This window comes from Myxocyprinus asiaticus, chromosome 22 (genome assembly GCF_019703515.2).
Source record: "Myxocyprinus asiaticus isolate MX2 ecotype Aquarium Trade chromosome 22, UBuf_Myxa_2, whole genome shotgun sequence".
NCBI classification, from domain to species: domain Eukaryota; kingdom Metazoa; phylum Chordata; class Actinopteri; order Cypriniformes; family Catostomidae; genus Myxocyprinus; species Myxocyprinus asiaticus.
Window position 1 is genome coordinate 21,820,163 of NC_059365.1, and position 21,559 is coordinate 21,841,721.

Genomic DNA, 21,559 nt, shown 5'->3' on the forward strand with positions numbered 1-21,559 from the left:
TGAGAATTTTATTATAATTTTATTCGAAAAATGAACCTTCGACCCGACTAACTAAATAATTAATAATGGCTCTGTCGCTTTAATAAACAAATAACTCCTGATCCGCCTCTTCCATTTAAGGGCACATTTACTTTTCTCGGCCGAGAATAAGTCTTCCTGGTTTCATGGCATAGTAAACTGCCTTCCCCTTTAAATGTATTTTGGACTAATAACGAATTGTGGTCAGGGGATTAAAATAATTTAGATTTCTCCTGGCATATTCAGTAAGGAGTGAATCCTCATCATTCCGAAGGGTTTCCACGATTCAGGTAAGCGAACTGCCTGTTTTTAGTCCGCCCTCTTTTGCTTGTCTTAAGGAACTGGCCATGTCAAGCCTCGAGACGTGTTTTTGGTTGAAACACAGCTGTAGCTTATGTGGAGCAACACAAGCATAAAGCATCAACTCGAACATACATATCAGCAGGATATATTAGGTATGTATCATATTTTTAACATCATATTTTTCAAGCCAGCGACGAAACCGTAAGGTCTTACAGGCACAGACAATTGTTAGCCTGACAAGTAGTCTTGTGAAGCAGCAAATGCTTGAGCTCTGAGAAATTGTAGACTGTATCAACATGACATGCACAACGGCGTTACTACGGTATAATTACAGCTTCGTCCACATGTAACATCGAGCATTGTGACTTCTCATTTTGAGATTTCAGGGCGTGTGTGATCAGATGAGCTCTTTAATATGTTGTATCATACATCGCGAAGAAACCGACTGTTCAAACTGGAATGGATGTTCAGATGAAAGAAATGCTAGTTAGTTAGCTGGTTAGATGTTTTGGGAATGTAGATATATTCACATGTGGATGTTATTTACAGATCTTTGGGCTGCTCTATCACAGCCGACCAAACCTGTTTAGTTTAGTTTAGTTTAGTATTAAAAATTATATATATATATATATATATATATATATATATATATATATATATATATATATGTATATATAGGCACATAAGATGTTTCACAAAAGCATTTGTCTTAAGATGGTTATTTATATCTTCAGCTTTAGTGTGTTAATAGGAAATATAAATGTTAGACTCCCAAACATTACTTTTGCAAATAGAAAAGAGTAGAATAGAAGAACAGGGAGCCCTGCAACAGATGTCTTGGCCCCCACAAAACCCCCCACTGAACATCATGTCAGTCTGAGATTACATAAAGTGACAGAAGCAATTGAGACAGCCTAAATAGATAGAAGAACTGTGGTGAATTCTCCAAGAAGCTTGGAACGTCCTATATGCCAACAACCAAGAAAAACTGTCTAGGTGTACCTATTAGAATTGGTACTGTTTAAAGGCAAAGGTGGTCACACCGAATATTGATTTAGCTTTTTTATGTTTACTGGACTTTTATTTGAGATCAAGTGATAAATGAAAACTTTTTATGTCATTATTTTTGAAGACATCCTCACTATGCAACATTTTTCACAAGTGCCTAAAACTTTTGCACAGTACTGTATTTGTATTAATTAATGTTGTTGTTTCTTTATCCAAACCAGAACACTTGCAGAGACTCTCTGCCGGTGTTAAGGCGGAATAACAGGCTGTGGAATGGCTTTGCTGACCTTGCACAGAACACCGTCTGTTTGCACGACGCCGGTGAGTTTTATTGGGTCTAATTAGTAAAAATGTTCAACAATGTACAACAAGTGCAACAGAAAAATAATATGGTAGTTTTGTGTGTCAGTTGCAGTTCTCCACACATCCACACATACTCACTTCTTTCTTGTGTGTCCTGTTACTCTGCACCTCTATCTTGTGTTTTCTGTCCACAAATGTATGTATGTATAATTAGGAGGAATGCCTTCTTGATAGCATACCAAAAGCTTCCTAAACTTTAAAGGAATATTTTTGCTGTGAACGTATTTATTGTAGGCCAAAGTGTAAATGCGCATCCATTTCTGTTCCAAAAGCCCCAGAAGTTTGTTAGGATTCTACAGTAGAGCCAAAATTCTGGATAACATTTATAGTTGTTTTTGAGAGGTCTTTGAAATGTCCATTAATCATTCTCTATCTCTGTTGGCAGTTTGGTAGGCTATGCATTTATTAAATAACATAAAAAGATTCCTTTTCACCCATAAACCTTGCATACGAAGTAGCTTGCTAGTATCTGCTTGGACAGACTTTTAAGTAAAGTCTCACCTGAGCTTTAACCTAAAACCTCATTGCCCCTCCTCTCCACCCCCTTTCTTCTCTTTCTACCTGTCTCTGTCTGGACACGTCAGTCACATAACAGGTAATGTTACTGTCTCCTGTTTCATTCAATACAAGCACTGATAACAGCCTCTTTGGTTTCCTTCTGTCTCTTTGGTGTCTTCGTCTCAGCCAATCTTTCTCTCTCACTGTCTGTTACCAGTCGTCATCAGTATGAACTTCCTCAGTGTCTTATCACACTGTCACAGCATTGTAATCCAAAATGTTTGTCTGAACGCCTTGTCATTCTGTTTCTGGGTTTCCTTTTTTCTGTTTTTCACCCAAACACTCATCTTAAAGTGAGTTGGGTGAGAAAAAAGGTTAAAGAGCCCTTTCCTGATGCAAGTGTGTATTCGGTTAACTTGGCAAAATCAAACCTTATGGTTACACTGACATTTAGTGCCTACAGAGTCAGATGATGCAAAGGAGTCAAGCAGCATCTGTTGGTGTCTGGTTTTTAATGAAGTGAAGACTGCATAATGCATCACTTAGTCTAATCAATTCACCGTAAATCATACCCATCACTCATTTTTAGCATTACTTTTCTCCATTTAATTTCAGTTCCATCTACTTAATTTAATCGAATGAATTTTGTTTTCAAGGATGAACCCATCCCAAGACTAGGAAGGCTTCAGAAAAGGTGAATGATCCTGATACAGTTTTAATCAAACATGCGTATTTTTGTGTATATTGTACTTCTTGAAATGCTGATGAAACTGATTAATCTTTTATTTCCACACACCAGAGAAAGTTTTGCACTGGTTAAGGGGGCAGTGCTCCTGCTGGATGAGAGAGAGAGGGAGGGATTACAAGAAGAAACCATACCCCCTCTGCTAGGTCCTAGGCAAGGAGGCCGAGCCTCTGACACTCAACGCAGACATTTGCACGCAATGATTTCGTTACTACGACCAGAGGACACAGTCAAACTGGTTAGGATCCCCCAAACATCATATTTTACTACATTGCCCATTTTATACTCTGGGTTTCCACAGTCATGGAAGACCTGTAAATATCAGGGAATCTTAAAATAATAATTTCCAGGGGTGCGTTTCCCAAAAGCATCGTTAGCCAACTATGGTCGCAAGTTCCATTGTTACCAACAAAGTTCAATAATTTGGTGTATCCCGAAACCATAGTTCCAACGAACATTCTCACACAACAGCGCAAAGTTGTGTGGTTGGAACTACAGCTCTTTACCTGTGGTTAGAAGCATAGTTCATTGTTAGTTTCCTGTGTGGAGATCATTTGACTTCGCCGAGGCTTCTGTATGTTTTGTTCCATATATTTAATATCCACATAAATTATTACTCCACTCCCTGCATAGCGTCATTAACGACAGCTCTATATTGTTGAAACAATGTGGTTCAAACGATGGATGTGTGACATAGTTACTACGGTTTCGGGAAACAGTAGTGACTAGCTAGGCATTTCTCCAACGATGCATCATACTGTGGTGGTTAAAGCAGTAGGTTACGTAGTTGTACGGGAACACACTCCTGGTCTGGAAAAGTTATGGAAATTAATAAAATCTTAAAATGTCATTTAAAATTATGTGAATTTCTATTGTGAATATAATTTTTTCTTCTTATGGTCAGCTCTAAACTATTTAATCAGCCAGAAATTGCTCTTGTAGGTAGAAATCTATAAAATGATTTTTAAAAGTGAACTTTTACAGTTATCACAAATGAGTGGAAAAGTAATTTTTGGGTCAAACAAATATGTGGTAACCCTGTATACTGTAGGCCTACTACTCTTACACTGTGAGTCATTGTGAAATAAGTACCTTATTCATTTGTACAGACTGTACACTGTATTTATTGTCCAATTTACTCCAATTTATGGAAGTGTTAGCTCTTACTGCCTGTCTTTAAGACACAGTTACAGTAAGCATATGTCACAACTGTGTCACAGTTTGTTCCATCTTCTGCTATGCAGGAGAGAAAGGACAATAAACCCAATTTTGACTTTATTCATGAATGAAGCCATGTGCAAAACAATTTACTAGGTCAGTGTGTCTATTAAATGTAAGTGATTTTTTCATGCAAAGGTTTGCAAAAAAATGTCCTACTCCATGAAAGATATTGATGAAATAAGTGTTGTGAGATATCTCACCTGTCTCTGTGACAGCTCTAGGCTCTGTAAACAGCAAACAAAAATGTGTCCGTGAGCCTGGTCTCTGACACTTTCTGCCTGTCAGTCATTTTGTGATTTTGCATGTTCTCATAGTATTGGAGTTGCAGCAAATTATTGAGGCTTAATGCCATTTTTATGCCATGTTGTTCATAACAGTTGTCAGTTGATGGCGCTATTTTGCTGCTGTTGTTTTTGATAACTGCTTCTGCTCAGTGTCAGTTTCTCAGTAAAGCTCATTTGGTATCTTTGGAGTGTGGGGTTTTGGAAAAAGGGCCGTGGCTAATCCAACGGCTCAGCTTGTGGAAATTCCAGAACTGCTAAAATCGCTTACAGTGTCTTTAAGGCTGTCAAAAAATTCAGAATTTGAATTTCTGTCAAATTTAGGAAAAAATCCACATTCTAATGCTTAAACTGTGAATTCACTGATGATGACTTAAGACCGATCACTTTCTTGCACTAAAAAGGCTAGATATTGTGCAACAAATACAGTTTAACAGAACACAGGTGTATCGAGACTCTTGCAACCTTCCTTGTATTCAGCTCCCGTGTGCGTGTTCTATTCAGAAGTGATCATCCCTATTCCTTATTACAATAACCCTACACTGTAAGAGCTTCAGAGGGCTGAAAGGTGATAACGGTCATTCACAACTTACTTTTCAAGTAATTGTTAATAGCAGTTCTGTTTGGAACGACCCTACAACATGGATTGTGTTCCGTTTTAAGTGCCCTGTGAAGGCATTATCAGCTCGGGCTAGAACACAGCCATGGGCAGTGATCAGATGTAGGAAGAGCGTGCGTTTTTGTTCAAAAAAGCATTTGATTGGACAAGGTTTTTCAACCTCTATGTGACGTCATGGTTGTGCCTGGGTCTTTTTAGCCAGACTTTTCAGTGACATGTGCTATGCTTGAATTATAATGATCTCTCAGTAATTTGAAATTATTTTAATGAATCCAGCTTAGACATTAACTACTGTGTCTCATTTAAGCAGGTTAAGCCTGAGTTAAACTTTCTACTTTATAAAACCTGAGTAAACAATTTCTCTCTCTCAGGCTGTGCGTTTGGAGTCGGTGAGCTCAATTAGAGTGAGATATTTGCTCATAGTTGGCACCCTTAACGAAAAACAGGAGAGTCTACTACTTGGCATGGACTTCCGTGACTCAAACAGGTAGTAAGTAATCATAAGTAGATGTAAGACACACAGTTTAATGATACTCAGAATCTTCATTAGAAATGCAAAATATCATAAATATTTATAAAATATAAATATTCATAAAATATTTAAAAATCAGTTATAGGAATAATATTGCAGCATTTTTGATAACCTCAATTATTAATTACCTCAACCTCTATTTCCTCAATTTCACAAACACAAACAGATCAAGTAGACTGTGTTTTTTAAATACTACTTTTTTTGCAAACTGAATTTGCAGTTATTTTACTATTCATTTTGTGTCATTTATAGTTTCTTTTTTAAATATAAGCAGAAATTGTAGCAAATTCCATAATATTTCTGAAAGCCTGTCAAGAGATCTTCTCTAACTCACTCTTTCCTTTTCTTTTTTTCTCTTCCTCAGTGATGAATGCACTATTGGCCTTGTCTTGCCAATATGGAGTGATACACAGGTTTACCTGGATGGAGACGGGTAAGAGCATGAAACTGAACCACTCTGACCAGAAATCCAATAATAAAAGACAAACAGCAGGAAAGCAGATACCTGCCGTTTAAGTGTTATTATTAGATAGTATATGTTTTTAGTGCAAGTAATTTAATGGGGTAATCTTGCTACATTAATCTTATCATCAAAGACATCTTTTACATGATATTAATTTTATGTGGTTGTGAGGTTTGTCATGTAAACTGAAGGGAGCTCAAGTACAAAGGCATTTTTTTTAGGAAACAGTCAACAGGGGGGCTTGGGTAGCTCAGCAAGTAAAGATGCTGACTACCACAACTGGAGTCGCAAGTTTGAATCCAGGGTGTGCTGAGTGACTCCAGTCAGGGTTCCTAAGCAACCAATTGGCCTGGTTGCTTGGGTGGGAAGAGTCACATTGGGTTAACTCCTCATGGTCGCTATAATGTGGTTCTCGCTCTCGGTGGGGTGCGTGGTGAGTTGTGCATGGATGCCGCGGAGAATAGCGTGAAGCCTCCACACGTGCTATTTCTCCGTGGTAATGTGCTCAACAAGCCATGTGATAAGATGCGTGGATTGACATCTCAGACACGGAGGCAACTGAGATTCGTCCTCCACCACCCGGATTGAGGCGAGTCACTATGCCACCACGAAGACCTAGAGTGCATTGGGAATTGGGCATGCCAAATTGGGGAGAAAAGGGGAGAAACCCCCCCAACAATATTTTAAACATGCTGAATGTCTTCTGCAATAAGTGGTGTTATATCCTGTAAATATATATAATAAATAAAAAGTAACAGAAAATTGTGTTCTGTATGAATGTATCTGCATAATTCACCAGAAGCTGTTAAAGCCTTAGCCCCAAAGTTCTGCTTTTTAACAGTTTGTTTCACTCTTTCTCTTACAGAGGTTTCAGTGTGACATCTGCAGAAGCAACACGAATCTTCAAGCCCGTGTCCATTCAGACGATGTGGTAAGTTTTAAAGCAGGAAATGCTGAGGAAACAAACTTACCCTTATTTCCTCAACCAGCGACAAAATGCAATGTAGCTTTGGCATTGCAGTATATACATACTTAAAACCACACTTTTTCTTCTTTTGCCATTTTATTTTCATTATTAAAAAAATAATTACCTTATTTTGCTGTGGTCCTGGTCAGTCATCATATGGTCCCTTTTATAGTACATCTATAAAAAGCCTCCGAATTAGCTCTGGGACTTGTGCAATAACACTGTGCTTATGGTTTGCAGACTACTTGTTTACAGCTTACTGTTGTATGTCATTCACACTCTGCACTAGGTCAGTGTTGCAGGCGCTTCATGGCTGCTGTGAACGGGCTGTGCGTGGTGCTGTCATCCCTGGCTGTGGGCTGGAGTGGGCACAACATTACAGAGAGCATGTGGAATCCAACCAGCACTGCCTTAATGAATGGGGGGCCATGACTGGCCTGGAGTCAGTCAGGAAGGACACTGGAGGAAGTTCAACAACTAATCGGGTGTCAGTGGAGAGGGAGATCAAAGCTCAGTTGCGGGAGATTATGAGGACTGAGGACCTGGAAAACATTACCTCAAAGCAGGTAAAAATATCGAAAGAGATAGACAGTCAGACATACTAGACACAACAAGAAACATTCTGTTTGTTAGTAACACATATACTGTCTCTTTTAAACAATAACTTTTCTTTTTTCTTTCTTATCTTATACCTTCGTAGCATTTAATTCTTCCCTGAAGTCCACGTCCACTTATAATCAGGGATCCCGCGGATCCTTAAAAAGTCTTAAAATGTCTTAAATTCAGTTTTCCAAAACTTAAGGTCATAAAAATCTTAAATATCTTAAATGATACAATAAAAGTCTTAATTTTTATTTAAAGCGGTCTTAAATATGGGGGCTGAAAGACAGGAATCATGATATGAACTAATGTGATTATCAAACTTTAAAAGAATAACATTTAATTAAATAAATGCATGCGCTGCGTCCTTCAGAGTGAAAACGTGGCACTATTGTATTTTCTCCAAGAATGCGGGGGCTTGTGAGTGTTTCCAGCTGTTGCAGAGCAGTGCAATCATTAGGCCATATCAGAAATTTATGACAAGCGATCACTAAAGATCACCTGTTGATGATGATGAAGATGATGTAGTGTTGATGAAATACATTTACTTTTAATTGTTTATATTCAGGGTTGGGGAGTAATGGAATACATGTAATGGGATTACATATTTAAAATACAAAATATAAGTAACTGTATTCCACTACAGTTACAATTTAAATAATTGGTAATTAGAGTACAGTTACATTCAAAAAGTATTTTGATTACTGAAGAGATTACTTTGTATTTTATTGTCATTTGTTTAATGTAATATTTAGTCCTTTCAGATGGAAAAATGTATACATATAAATGATGTGATCCAAAGTGCATTTGAACAGCGGTGAAACACTTTCTTATGATGTGTTACATTCATACAAGCAGACAGAGAAGTAAGTTTGAAGTAAGTTTGGAGCAGAAGAAATAGAAATAAACCTTGTGTAAATTGTCAGCTTTACGCTAAGCTAAAATGCTATTTCTAGCCATTTTACATGCACACGTTACCAGGCACGATCATATTTTTTTATCAAGAAAATTCATGTTGGATCATAATTTCTTTTTTTTAGTAAGACCTTTGATATTAACGCAAAAATCATGTTCTTGATAATAATTTTTGTATTGTTTTCCTGTAGAAATATCTAAAAATCCTTAAAACAAGATCAGTTTGATTTATCTTGTTTTAGAAACAACACTGCATAAGATATTTAGGTTTTTCAGAGAATGTATTTTTAACGTGTATTTTGTCTTACTGTACTGGCAGAGTTTTTATAGTCAAAACAAATAAAAAATCTACCAGTGCTGAAGAAGTAATCCAAAGTATTTAGAATACGTTACTGACCTTGAGTAATCTAACAGAATATGTTACAAATGACATTTTACAGCATATATTCTGTAATCTGTAGTGGAATACATTTCAAAAGTAACCCTCCCAACCCTGTTTATATTGTAGGGACTATCACCCCTGGAGTCGCAAGTTCAAATCCAGGGTGTGCTGAGTGACTTCATCCAGGTCTCCTAAGCAACCAAATTGGCCCGGTTGCTAGGGAGGGTTGGGTCACATGGGCTAACCTCCTCATGGTCGCTATAATGTGGTTCTTGCTCTCAGTGGGACGTGTGGTGAGTTGTGCGTGGATGCCGCGGAAAATAGCGTGAAGCCTCCACAAGCACTTTGTCTCCGCGGTAACACGCTCAACAAGCCACATGAGAAGATGTGCAGATTGATGGTCTCAGATGCAGAGGCAACTGAGATTCGTCCTCCGCCACCCAGAATGAGGCGTGTCACTACGCCACCACAAGGACTTAGAGCGCATTGGGAATTCCAAATTGGGGAGAAAAAAAGAAAAAAAAAATTTTTTTTATGTTGTAATACGTTGTAGATTATTTTAGGAGTGCACATTTTATATCCCTTATTTGTTTGAATGAGGAGCTGGAAGCAGTGAAGCACAAGCATTTCAAAATAAGAGTCCCTGGTGTATTTCAAACTTAGTTAAAAGTTAAAAGTTCCATAAAGTGCATCTGGAATTTAATTAAATTTTGACTCTTGTAGCCTCTGTCTGGCCCTTCCCATCACAGGAAGAAAAGACTAAGAAATTTTAATATAGGCTACCAATTTTAAAAAACTATTGGCAGATTAACTGGCTTTCTTTCAACACATTATAGAATCAGCACAATCCAATATCAGATATAATGGTACATAAACCAATTTTAATATGATATAAATGTGGAAAACTTGCATATAGCCTACCCTGTTTTACTGATAAGTGTGCCCCTGCCTGTTTAAGTAGGAGTCTGTGATAGATGATTCATTTTGAGATTGTGTTGGTTTATTTTGGTATGGGGATACAGTAGTGATTTCATTTGTTTAGGTCTTGAAAAAAGTCTTGAAAAGTCTTAAATTTGGTTTTAAAAACTCTGCAGCAACCCTGATAATGTTCGCTGAAGTTTCTTGCACCAAAAAACATTGTAATTTAGTTTTACGTGGCTTGTATTTTTGTCCTTTTCTCTGACACTTTGAATTAACCCTTAAATGGATGGATGTTTCACCAAACATTATTATATACTCGGGTCTTTAGAGACCCAGCATGTAGATCTATCTCAATTGATCCACAAAATGCCCAGACTGTGTCAAATTTTTAAAACATTTTCAAGAAAATTTGAAAATAATAGAATAGAATATATTCTGATATATTTTGATGTTTTGTGTTTTATATATTAAAGAGATGATACAACAAATCTAGAACAGGATTCATTACTTCAACACTGAAATTTCATAAGATGCAACTGGCTGTCAAACACATATTGAGCTACACATAAGGCATAATGTACACATAACATAAGCTACACATATGTATATTCTCAGGCGCTTTTTGAGTCTAAATAGACACGTAACTTACATAATTTCAGTAGTACACCCAACTGTCAATAGTCATATCATACTGTCATGTGTTACACTTGCTATTGTTTACTTCCATGTTGTTTCTTTATCAAATAGCAAAGTCAAATGTAAATCATGTAATTCGCTAACACATCTTAAGTAAAAAACAGCATGTATAATATGTATGTGTACACGCATATGGAATACTGAAAATTCATCGTTGTCACACAGAAAGTCAATGTGATATAACAGTCATTAGTTTGAATATTGTACTCATTTGTCTTGTAATAAACAAAAAATAGATATCCTGTGATAGTAAACTTATATAGATGGAAATAATCATAAAAGTATGATTTAGAAAGTGAAAAAAAAAAAAAAAAAAAAAACGGACACTTTCTTATCTAGGGTCTTTAATGACCCTATACACTTTTGGTAATTAAGTATTTATACACATTTTATTTTTTGTAATATTGCCATTTACACTATTCAGAAGAGAAAGGTTGAGGAATATTAAAGAGGTGTGGGCATAACTCCAAAAATACAGGGGTGAAATGAGGTCCCGGGTCACTTAAGACCCGAGGTATGCATCTAAGTGTTAAACCATCTGTTTTGCCACTGTTCCTTTAAAGGGATAGTTCACCAATTTTTACATTTTGTCATCATTTACTCATCCTCGTGTCATTCCAAACCCATCTGACATTTTGTCTTCCATATAGTACAAAAGATGTTAGGCAGAATGTTAGCCTCAGTCACTATTCACTTTCATTGCATCTTGTTTCCTTACACTAAAAGTCACTAGTGACTGAGACTAATATACTGCCTTACATCTCCTTTTGTGCTATACGGAAGACACAAAGTCATATGTGAACAGCAAAATCATTACAGCATTTATTTTTTTGGGGTGAATTATCCATTTTAGACATGCTAATGATATATTAATGAACTCTGTAATGATTTCCTAACATCTTTACATGTGAAATGAGTGATGCTGTACTGCACCGTCCCTCAATAATAACTGCATCTTTGCAAAGCCAGTATTAATATTATGCTGAGACATGCCACACAAACTGTTAAAGCTAGGCGGAAATTATTTGGGACCATGGTAGAGATAGAGTTATCACAACCAAGACAATTATTGAATTACATGCTTTTGCAGCTTAGTTTCGGAAAGTGGTCTGGCTGGGTTGAAGAGGAAGATTTGTGTAGTGAACATCGGAGTATGTCTGCATAGTAGACTGAAGTCTTGTTTCAAAAGAGCAAGGGAAATAATCTTCTTCATATCACGGCACCTTTACGGTTATTCAGCAGAAGCCTCAAGACACACCTTTTGAAGACACCTACTCTAGAATGCAATATGCCTGGGCTTGTTATCTTATTCAGAGAATCTTCATGGTATGCACGTGTACGGTATTATGGCATTCAGGCAGTATTTTAGTGACATTCATTCCATTCATGTTGGTTGTATTTGTTTTTTCAGAAATGTCTTTTGCAAAAAAGTGTCTGCTAAGAACGTAAATGTCAAATAAAGATATTCATGAGATGTTTCGCGTTTCAGTTGATACGAATATTGTTTCAAATTTTAGATGATTATAAATGCAGCTCACGTGAGGAATACATTGAAAGTATAAATGTGTAATTTATGACTAGAGAAATTTGTATCTGTGTTTGTAGGTTCGAACAGCAATGGAGTCCAGAATAGGCATTGACATGAAAGACTACAAAGAATACATTGACAATGAAATGATGGTCACAATGGCTCAGATGGACAAACCCTCCAGAATCTTGGACTACCTTTACTTGGTGAGTGGTGGCATTTGTATACTATCTCATCCACTATACTAATGGAAAACTAGAGTAATTTACCTTTTTTTTTTTTTTCAAAGGGTTCAGAATGGAATGCTGCCAACTTTGAAGAATTACAAAAGAACAAGTACATACATTTATTTTATCCTATTAAATAAAAATATTCTGCAGCAGAAGGTTATACAATAATTTGATTATTTTTATTTGTTGATAGTGTGGGTTACATCCTGAATGTTACCATGGAGATTGACAACTTTTTCCCACAATCCTTCACCTATATGAATATTAGAGTTTACGATGTGGAGTCGACAGACCTACTTGCACACTGGAACAGCACTTACAGGTTCATCAATGAAGCAAGGTGCGCAACACACGCTAATTTTCTTCACCTAGGTTCATAAATGGCATGCATCCAGTTTTTCTGTTTGCAGACTCACCTACCTTAAACAATTGTCTGTAAAGGCATCAGTTTACACATAGATGGACAGACAGTATGGAATTCTTATTCTCCTATGAAGTAGTCATTTAGAGAATGTCTGCTGTGAGGATTACATTTAATTAAGTTTTTACCCTTTTCAACATAACTGTCTAATGCTGAAGTTTTATGTATCATTGTTTTTTTGTTTGTTTCTTTTATACCAACAATAATACAGGAAGAGCGGACAGGCCGTACTCGTGCATTGTAAGATGGGCGTCTCTCGTTCTGCCTCTACAGTAATCGCATTTGTGATGAAGCAGCAGGGCTGGACTTTAGATCAAACCCTAAACCACGTCAGAGAACGACGGCCTATAGTGCAGCCCAATGAAGGGTTCCTCAAACAGCTGCAAACGTATAGCGGAATCCTTAGTGCCAGGTAATACTTTCCACCTTGGGTACTGTCTCAATGGCAGTTCAGATACAGACAAGTCAAGTCAAGTTATTGTCATTCAGCCATGTATGTACACAGGGGAACAGAATGGCACAGAAACTGAAACTCACACCCATCTCAAACAGCCGCAGCCATACAGTATATTTATAATAGCCTCCTTATAAAGTTATTGAATATACATTCAGAATGACACACAAATTGGTATACACAAAGCTCTTACTATTTGTGCAGTGCCTCACAATGCAATGCACTAGTCTCATGCTTGACTCACTATTACATCGGACTGCAAAGACTTAAACAAATAAAAATAAAAAACATATTTCTGTGATGATAAATAGACACCACTCACTGAATTAAAAATGCAATGTATTGAGGTTATCTGACAACAGTGTAAATTTCTGTGTTTGACAAACGCATTTATCCAAAGCAACGTACAGTGGGTTTCAGGTATGTATTTTGCCCATATTTGTATTCTCTGGGAATCAAACCCATGACCTTAGCATACAGTGTTCCTATTGTTCAACTGGTAGAACATGGCACTAGCAACACCAGCCATGTAGCATACTATTGTTTGAAATGTTGGTAACACTTTACAGTAAGGTTCCATTTGTTAACATTAGTTAATGCATGAGGTATCATGAACTAATAATGAACTATTTATTTTTACAGCATTTATTAATATTTGTTAATGCAAGTTACTAAAAATACTATTATTCATTGTTAGTTCATTGTTAGTTCATAGTGCATTAACTAATGTTAACATAAACAACGTTTGATTTGAAAAATGTATTACTATATTGAAAGTAACATCAACCAAGAGTAATAAATACTGTATAAGTATTGTTCATTGTTAGTTCATGTTAAATAATGTTGTTAACTAATGTTAACAAATGTAACCTTATTGTAAATTGTTACCGAAATGTTTATGTTTATTGTTTCACATGCTGTTTTAAAAAATAGTCAAAGAGTATTACATTCCAAACATAGCAACAGTATTGTGAGTGGTCTTCTACGTGTCTTTCAGTAAACAGCGCCACAGTGCCCTCTGGAGGAGGAAGTCCAAACCAGACGTCCGTCAGCCATCTGTTCATAACGCACCAGCCACAGAAAGCGGGCATGAACAGAAAGAGGAAGAAGAGGAAGAATCGGAAAGCCCAGAAGAAGAAGAAAGCAGTGAGGAGGAGGAGGAAACAGATGTAAGAAGATAGTTCATATAACACTCCTCACTTTTGATGCATTTCAGTGTCTCTTTAGTTTCTAAGTAAGCTTGACCAAAAGTAAAAGTAATTTACCATCACTGCTGTTTTACTAAACTATTGTGATTATAACTTTGTATAATGTCTACCAGACAGTCAAGTCAAGTCACTTTTATTTGTATAGCGCTTTTCACAACACACATCGTTTCATAGCAGCTTTACAGGAAATCATGCATTAACAAAAAAAGAAGAAATATCTATAATGTCTTACAGTGATCATTGTGTAAAGGGCTGAACAATAACATTTGTATTTATTTATTTAGTGCTGCCCCCAGTTAGTACAGTAATTCAGATTTGTACTTGCAGATTATATACAGTAAAAAAAAAAAAAAAAAAAACTGGCACATAAAAATGCATTGCTAAAAAAAAATATATTTTTAAAAGCTAGAAATTATGCAGTTGTAATAAAAATTCATGTGAGCTATAAATGTATAAACAACTTGATCAAAAACAATCACATTTGATGCAAAACATCACTAATTTGTTTATAATATTCAACCCATTCTAAGTGATTATTCCAAGACAAACACAAGTCAATTTCGACAAAACTTCATCTAAGTTTGCCAGCAAGATTACTTTACCTTGGTGTCATATTTAAATCCAAATTTAAGTTTCATAAACCCACATGTACATGATCAATGAATGTGAGACGTAATGACAATGCAGCACTGGCCTAATAGGGCATGTGACAGTTCTATCAACCTGCCCAAAACTCTCTCATACTGTTGAAGATGTTTGTTATTTATTCCTCTGTCTTTCTCATTCACACAGGTCTTTGATGAGCAACTGGATGAGAGTGTTCCTGACATGCCTGTGTTAGAGACGGCCACATCAAACCCACTTATTACTGTACAAGAAAGTGATAAGGTTAGACCAGTCAGAAACTGATTCATCAAACTCATGTTAAAGGGATAGTTCACCCAAAAATTATCTCATCATTTACTCACCCTCATGCCATCACAGATGTGTATGACTTTCTTTCTTTTGCTGATCACAAATACAGATTTTTAGAAGAAAATCTCAGCTCACATAAAAGCAGCATAAAATTAATCCATAAGACTCAGGTGGTTTAATATATGTCTTCTGAAGCGATCCAGTCGGTTTTGGGTGAGAACAGATCAAAATGTAACTATTTTTTCACTGTACATCTTGCCATTGCAGTCTCTAGGCACGATCATGATTTCAAGCTCGTTAACACTTCCTAGTGCTTGACGCATGCACAGAGTGCTGGATTGCACTAGGAAGTGTAAACAGGCTTGAAATCAAGATCGCCAAGGAGACTGCTGATGTCAAGATTTACAGTGAAAAAGGAGTTATATTTTGGTCTGTTCTCGCCCAAAACCGATTGGATCGCTTCAGGAGACATGGATTAAACCTCTGGAGTCTTATGGATTACTTTTTGCAGGCTTTATTTGCATTTTGGAGCTTCAAAGTTTTGGTCACCATTTACTTGCATTGTATGGGCCTACAGAGCTGAGATATTCTTCGTTTGAAAATCTTTGTTTGTGTTCTGCAAAAGAAAGAAAGTCATATACATCTGGGATGGCATAAGGGTGAGCAAATTAGAGAATTTTCAGTTTTGGGTGAACTATCCCTTTAAAGCATACAAGACAAGCAGAGTCTCTCTTGCCCTGCTGGACAGTCCATTTTAAAGGCCTTCCATATGTTTCATGCGACTCTCGTTACTTTGTAAATAATGATTTGTGTAAAATAAATAATGACTGGTGTTAGGGATTTTTAACTTCTGAAACACTCTCTCCTAGGTGTCTTCAAGCCCCAGCAGAAGTGGTAGGATGGATCTGTTTTCTCTTATGCAGTCTATACAGCTTGATGATGAGGACAGAGGAATAGATAAAGAGGTGAGAGAAAGAGAGTCTGGTTATAATGTAAGATAGATTTATTTTTTTCCACTGGTAAAACTAAGTCAACAGACATGCAAACTTCCCATATGCATAACTGAATTATTCCTGTTTGTTTAGATCCCTTTCGGTCAGAAGCATTCTCCTGCACAACGAAGGCAGAGTCACAGACGAAGGGAACTGACATATCAAAAAGCACATGTAGATGTTTCACCTGATCCAAGCAGCAGACAGGCACAGAACAAAAACCAGGATGAAATGGGTCTGTGAAGCTCTTAAAGGGATAGTTCACCCAAAAATCATTTACTCAACCTTATGTTGTTCCAAACCCATATGGCTTTCTTTCTTCTGGGGAATGCAAATGGAGATATTGGGCACTGTTTCACTGTTCACTTCACTTTGTTTCAATACATTGAAAGTGAATGGTGACTGAGACTGGGATTCTGCCTAAAATCTCCTTTTGTGTTCAACAGAAAAAAAGGTCATACAGGTTTGGAACAGCATGAGCGTGAGTACATGATGACAGAATATTTACTTTTTTTAGTGAATTATCTCTTTAAGAAAGGGTCATGTTAAGGAAAATAGAGGAAGAGGAAAAGAAACAAAAGTAGGGATACTAAAATATAGGACACCCTTGCACACAAACATCATTCTTCTGATTGTATCACTCCAAGAGTCATAGCACAATAAAAATGAGGGAAATTAATTCTATTAAATCAAGTCTTTTAGGTTAATTCACATGGAGAAAACAAAAAATAGATATATCTCATATATTTTCCCTCACCTGTCCATCTACCCCAAAACTCATAAACTGGTCAGTTGCAGGTGGATTATTGAAAAATAACTACAATAGCTGGTTTCCTTCAGCCACCCATTGAAGTGAGTATTACTGTAATATAAGAACTGTTTTATTTAGAGCAGCAATTTTGTTGTTACCTTTTGAAATGTCACCTTGTGCCTTTTGGAATCTCTGTATCCTTTGCACCTTCATGCTGAGCCATACAATTCAGTTTATTTCACAGATTTTAGTTTGGTATTATTAGGGGTTAAGACATTTCCTTGGCTGTTATCTCTCATGTCATTCTACATGAAACATGAAAGATTGCTCTCTCTTATGACATTATTTTTTTGTGTTATTTTCAATAAATACATGAGTGTGATCTCCCCATTCCTAGTGATCTCACTCATTTTAGGGTTCCTATGCAATAATCTACTCATCTTTATAGCTGTTTCCTCTTCATGAATGTGAAGCTTTATGCTGTCTATTTAGAGCTTGCTGGATGGAAAAGTGTTCTTAGAGAAAGCAATCAAGGATTGAACATTTAGCTCCAAACTTGGAGCTACTTACACATGTTTTTAAATTAGACAGATGTGGTCTAAAATTTAATATATATTTAACCTGCACAAAATGCAGGAGAAAAAAACGGAGAATTTTCTTAAAAACGTGCCACAGTTGATATGTGACTTACTGTAATCAGTCTCTGCTGTCTTATCTAATCATTCTGCATGCCACACTTCTGTTGCTTCAGTGCCTTTGATTTAGATTGGTGGACCAAAATAACTACATAATTTGTTGGTTTTAATGTACTTGCTGTTCTAACACAACTAACTCCTACATGTGTCTTTAGTTATATGAGTAGTCAATTTGTTTTATCGTCAGCACCTGTGCATGATGTCCTATTTAAGTATTGGACCGTATGCATGCTCTTTGTACTGTATGTAAGCTTGTCTTGTAAAGCATGTTTCCTAAATATATGTATAATGAATATCTGAATCTGCTGTAAAACACATTTGGTGAAATGTTTATACTGTTCTCGCACAAAGTGCCATTGTTGTAAAACCAAAGTTATGTTGTGGAATGTTCTTAGAATCGATTCACCACTGGTTTGCAGTTATTTCCCACATGAACAAATGAATCTTACATATGTGTATTAGTGATAATGACTGATGGAGCCCATGGCCTGCAAAGTGCTGATTTTCCTTTATATGTCAAATGTACAATGTGCCATGCCTTATCTGAAGTGACCGTGAAATGTTTTGTTCTGATTTTACTCGAACTTCCATTGTTGGTCACAGATGGTGATACATATAAAAGTTGCTATTGCTTTTTTTTTTTTCTATTTATGATCTGAAAATGTATCTTTTTAATTTGATATACAAGGTTGTCTGTGCAATAAAAATTAAAAAATGAATTTACAATTTAATGTCTAATTCATGCCCAGAATTTGCTTTCACAAAAATTTGGTTCAGAAAGGTTTTGTTGGGTTAACCGCTGACAGATCAAGTGTCCATATGTTATTTCTATTACTAATAATGCTACTGTAAAATGATACTTAAACTGGTGTTTTACAGATATTGCTGGAAATAACCATAGCTAGGCTGTATATAAGTATATTTTTTATACAAGAGTATTTCTGTAGCTGCTGATCTGGGATTTCCACACACAACAGTCTCTAGAGTTTACTCAGAATGGTGCCAAAAACATAAAGTGAGTGCCAGTTCTGTGAATAGAAATGCCTTGTTGATGGGAGAGGTCAACGGAGAATGGCTAGACTGGTTCAAGCTGACAGAAAGGTTACGGTAACTCAGATAACCACTCTGTACATTTGTAGTGAGCAGAATAGCATCTCAGAATGCAGAACACGTCAAACCTTGTGGCAGATGGGCTACAACAGCAGAAGACCACATTGGGAACATTATTAGTAATATAATCCAAGCTGGGAATACGAAGATAAAATGCACAGAAATGTAATATCTTCTGTGCTAGGAACCATTAATCCGTAATGGACTCAATGACCACACGGTTTGAATGTAAGAACATAGTTATATTTACAGACAAATGTCACATTTTAAGACAGTAATAATAAAAAATGCAATTTAAATAAATTTTCGTCTTGGTTCACAAAGTGCAACCCCACCCTCTTTCATTGCTGTCCAGAACGTCTGATTCTATAGTGGGGGAAAAAATAAATTAGTTCAAGCATTTACATCATTAATTGTACCTCAATGTATTAAAATGTAAAAAGTGAAATTTAATTCAACAACTTACTGCATCAGAGCGAAACTTCCATGGTACCTCTCGATAAAAAACTCTTGTGATGCCTGCTTCACGACACCGCTGAGCAAGCACCTCACCTACGGCTCGGCAAGCTGCGACTGACCGCGTGGAGCCCAGTTCTTGCTTCAAAGCCCACTCCTTTGTGGAGCAAAAGAGTACAGGAACAATCGAGTCATTTGAGAACACCTCAGCTGTGACATGTTGCTGTGAGCGACTGAAAACCAACCTGAGGAAAGGGAGGTTATAGAACCAGGAGTACAATTTATTGTGGATGACATACAGATATCATTCGGCCCTATATTGTCTGCAATTTATCAGGAAACTAACAGCCATAACTGCAGTTGCAGTGTTAACTGCATAAGCCCTTCAACGTTTTATTCTTACATTTTCATCATTTGTACACACTTCTAATCCATTTATAACCCTACAGGATTTTTAAATGATTTCAAACATGTTCAATATTTTGATACACTAGAAATGCACACAAACCTATGATAATACTGTCTAGAGGGCCACACTGTGCCCCAGCCTCGATCCTTTACTGCGAGGGCCATCTGTTCCAAGTTCCTTCGGTTTCGGTTGACAAATGTTTTATTGATGTCTTCATTATCACTAACCACCGGCTCTGGCTCAGGTGCTGGCCGACTGTATTTCCGAGCTGCTAGGAAGAGACAATCAAAATGAACATCATGTTCTAATTAAACCTACAGATCCCTCGAGAGGATTCAGCCCTGTGATGTTGTGTTGTATTTGCTCAGTATACAAATCACTTCCGTTTTAGAGTGGAGCAGACTCTACTTTTAAAGCTTGCGACACTAGCACCACCGAACGGAAATGCAAAAATAAACAATGTTTTCAAAACAGATAGTCCCGATCCCCAACACATGCCATTGGTTGAGCAACGTTGTTGGGGCAGGTCAATTAAAACAAACAGGAATTTTTATAGCGCCACAGAGAAACAGTGCTTACAGTTGTTTTGTTTTTGTTTTTTTGTTTTTTTAAATGAACCTATGAATAGCTTACTTATAGTTGTTTCTTCATATTAAGCAGGGATAGAAGAAAATATTTTAACAATGAAAAGTTACATACTTCAGCTTTAAGTTAAGACAGTATGCTTTTATTCTGGACACTTTTTGATCTGATAGCTAACTTTAGAAATGGTAATATTTGATATTCTTTGTAGGTGATGACTACCTGTAGTCTTGAATTTAAACATCATCCGACACTAGATAGATCAGAGTTTCCTGCTTATTTTCTGCCCTATGTGTTACTGCTATTTTAAGTCCCCTCCTTTCAGGGATTTTGAAATCTGCAGTCTCTTCATAAAGGAATATTCCGGGTTCAACACAAGTTAAGTTTAATCTACACCACTTGTGGCAAAATGCTGATTACCACAAAAAATTATTTTGGCTCGTCCCTCCTTTAAAAAAACAAAAATCGAGGTTACAGTGAGGCATTTACAATAGAAGTGAATGGTTTAAAGGCAGAAATGTGAAGCTTATACGTTTATAAATGCACTTGCATTAATTCCGTTAAAACTCATATATTGTTAGAGATGAAAAGTTGTTTAAATCGTCGTTTATATAGTGATTTTAGGGTTTGTTGACATCACATCGTCATGGCAAAAAAAGTTGTAAAATTGGCCCGGAATATTTCTTTAAGTGTGTGAAATGTGTATTAGATAACAGGAGGTCAGCGAATACACTGAATATCTTAATTATGTGGTCTTAATTAAAGGGATGGATCAACCCAACCCCTCACAAATCATGACCATTTAAAATAGTGAAAGAAATGTGAAAACAAGAAATTGTGACTATACAGGGCCTAGAAGACTTTACAGTATGCTTCATTTTGTAACCGTGATGTTGATAAATAAGTCAATAGACAAGTTGCCAAATGCTCGTATAACCAAACCCAGATGGCTAATTTAAGTTACAGATTCTTTCTGTCACTTGTAATGAATCGAATACGTGCAAGCAGAAGTAAATGAATAAAGTTTTATAGCATGTACTTACATAACTGGCAATGAATCCACACAGCTGCTGCTGTTGATCTCTGACATTGACCTAGCAGCGCACGAACACTACGGCAAACATCAATAAACAAAGCCATTTAACAGCTATAAAAACGCCTCAAAGTCTGGTGACAAATCTATTTTGGGATTTCTGCACATATAGACATAGCATCACCTTTGGTGTATTATTTAAAACGTTTGACCACTCTACAGTGCGCGGTCGTGTATAGAAGG

The 21,559-nt window shown here is 36.6% G+C and overlaps 2 protein-coding genes across 5 annotated transcripts; one reads left to right on the forward strand and one right to left on the reverse strand.

Annotated features, from left to right (window-relative positions):
- The first annotated feature begins 134 nt into the window (after positions 1-134).
- LOC127412909 (protein phosphatase Slingshot homolog 3-like) lies at positions 135-18,445 on the forward strand. 3 transcript variants are annotated; one of them, XM_051649626.1, is made up of 16 exons: positions 135-308; positions 1,551-1,650; positions 2,847-2,884; positions 2,990-3,173; positions 5,428-5,546; positions 5,953-6,021; positions 6,917-6,982; positions 7,308-7,584; positions 12,138-12,266; positions 12,350-12,396; positions 12,484-12,630; positions 12,923-13,123; positions 14,163-14,334; positions 15,166-15,261; positions 16,158-16,253; positions 16,374-18,445. In XM_051649626.1, exons 2-16 carry the CDS (start codon positions 1,603-1,605, stop codon positions 16,521-16,523), a joined length of 1,839 nt encoding a protein of 612 aa, XP_051505586.1. In that variant the 5' UTR covers positions 135-308; positions 1,551-1,602; the 3' UTR covers positions 16,524-18,445. The 3 variants fall into 3 exon arrangements, with proteins under 3 accessions (XP_051505586.1, XP_051505588.1, XP_051505587.1); XM_051649628.1 differs by having other exon boundaries at positions 136-308; positions 5,428-5,543; XM_051649627.1 differs by lacking the exon at positions 135-308 and adding an exon at positions 319-473.
- On the reverse strand, positions 16,921-21,559 carry LOC127412928 (39S ribosomal protein L18, mitochondrial-like). 2 transcript variants are annotated; one of them, XM_051649657.1, is made up of 4 exons: positions 21,327-21,559; positions 19,801-19,972; positions 19,303-19,537; positions 16,921-19,202 (listed from the first exon to the last, which is right to left on the reverse strand). In XM_051649657.1, exons 1-4 carry the CDS (start codon positions 21,421-21,423, stop codon positions 19,131-19,133), a joined length of 576 nt encoding a protein of 191 aa, XP_051505617.1. In that variant the 5' UTR covers positions 21,424-21,559; the 3' UTR covers positions 16,921-19,130. The 2 variants fall into 2 exon arrangements, with proteins under 2 accessions (XP_051505617.1, XP_051505618.1); XM_051649658.1 differs by having other exon boundaries at positions 19,801-19,969; positions 21,327-21,557.

Excerpts from the sequence above, each read along its gene's own strand:
- LOC127412928 (XM_051649657.1), bottom strand. The coding sequence starts at position 21,423 with ATGGCTTTGTTTATTGATGTTTGCCGTAGTGTTCGTGCGCTGCTAGGT. Across the intron at positions 19,973-21,326 it reads GTGGATTCATTGCCAGTTAT|CAGCTCGGAAATACAGTCGG; the intron begins GTAAGTACATGC and ends GTCTCTTCCTAG. Across the intron at positions 19,203-19,302 it reads GGAAGTTTCGCTCTGATGCA|AATCAGACGTTCTGGACAGC; the intron begins GTAAGTTGTTGA and ends CCCCCACTATAG.
- LOC127412909 (XM_051649626.1), top strand. The coding sequence starts at position 1,603 with ATGGCTTTGCTGACCTTGCACAGAACACCGTCTGTTTGCACGACGCCG. Across the intron at positions 5,547-5,952 it reads TTCCGTGACTCAAACAGGTA|TGATGAATGCACTATTGGCC; the intron begins GTAAGTAATCAT and ends TCTCTTCCTCAG. Across the intron at positions 12,631-12,922 it reads AGGTTCATCAATGAAGCAAG|GAAGAGCGGACAGGCCGTAC; the intron begins GTGCGCAACACA and ends ACAATAATACAG.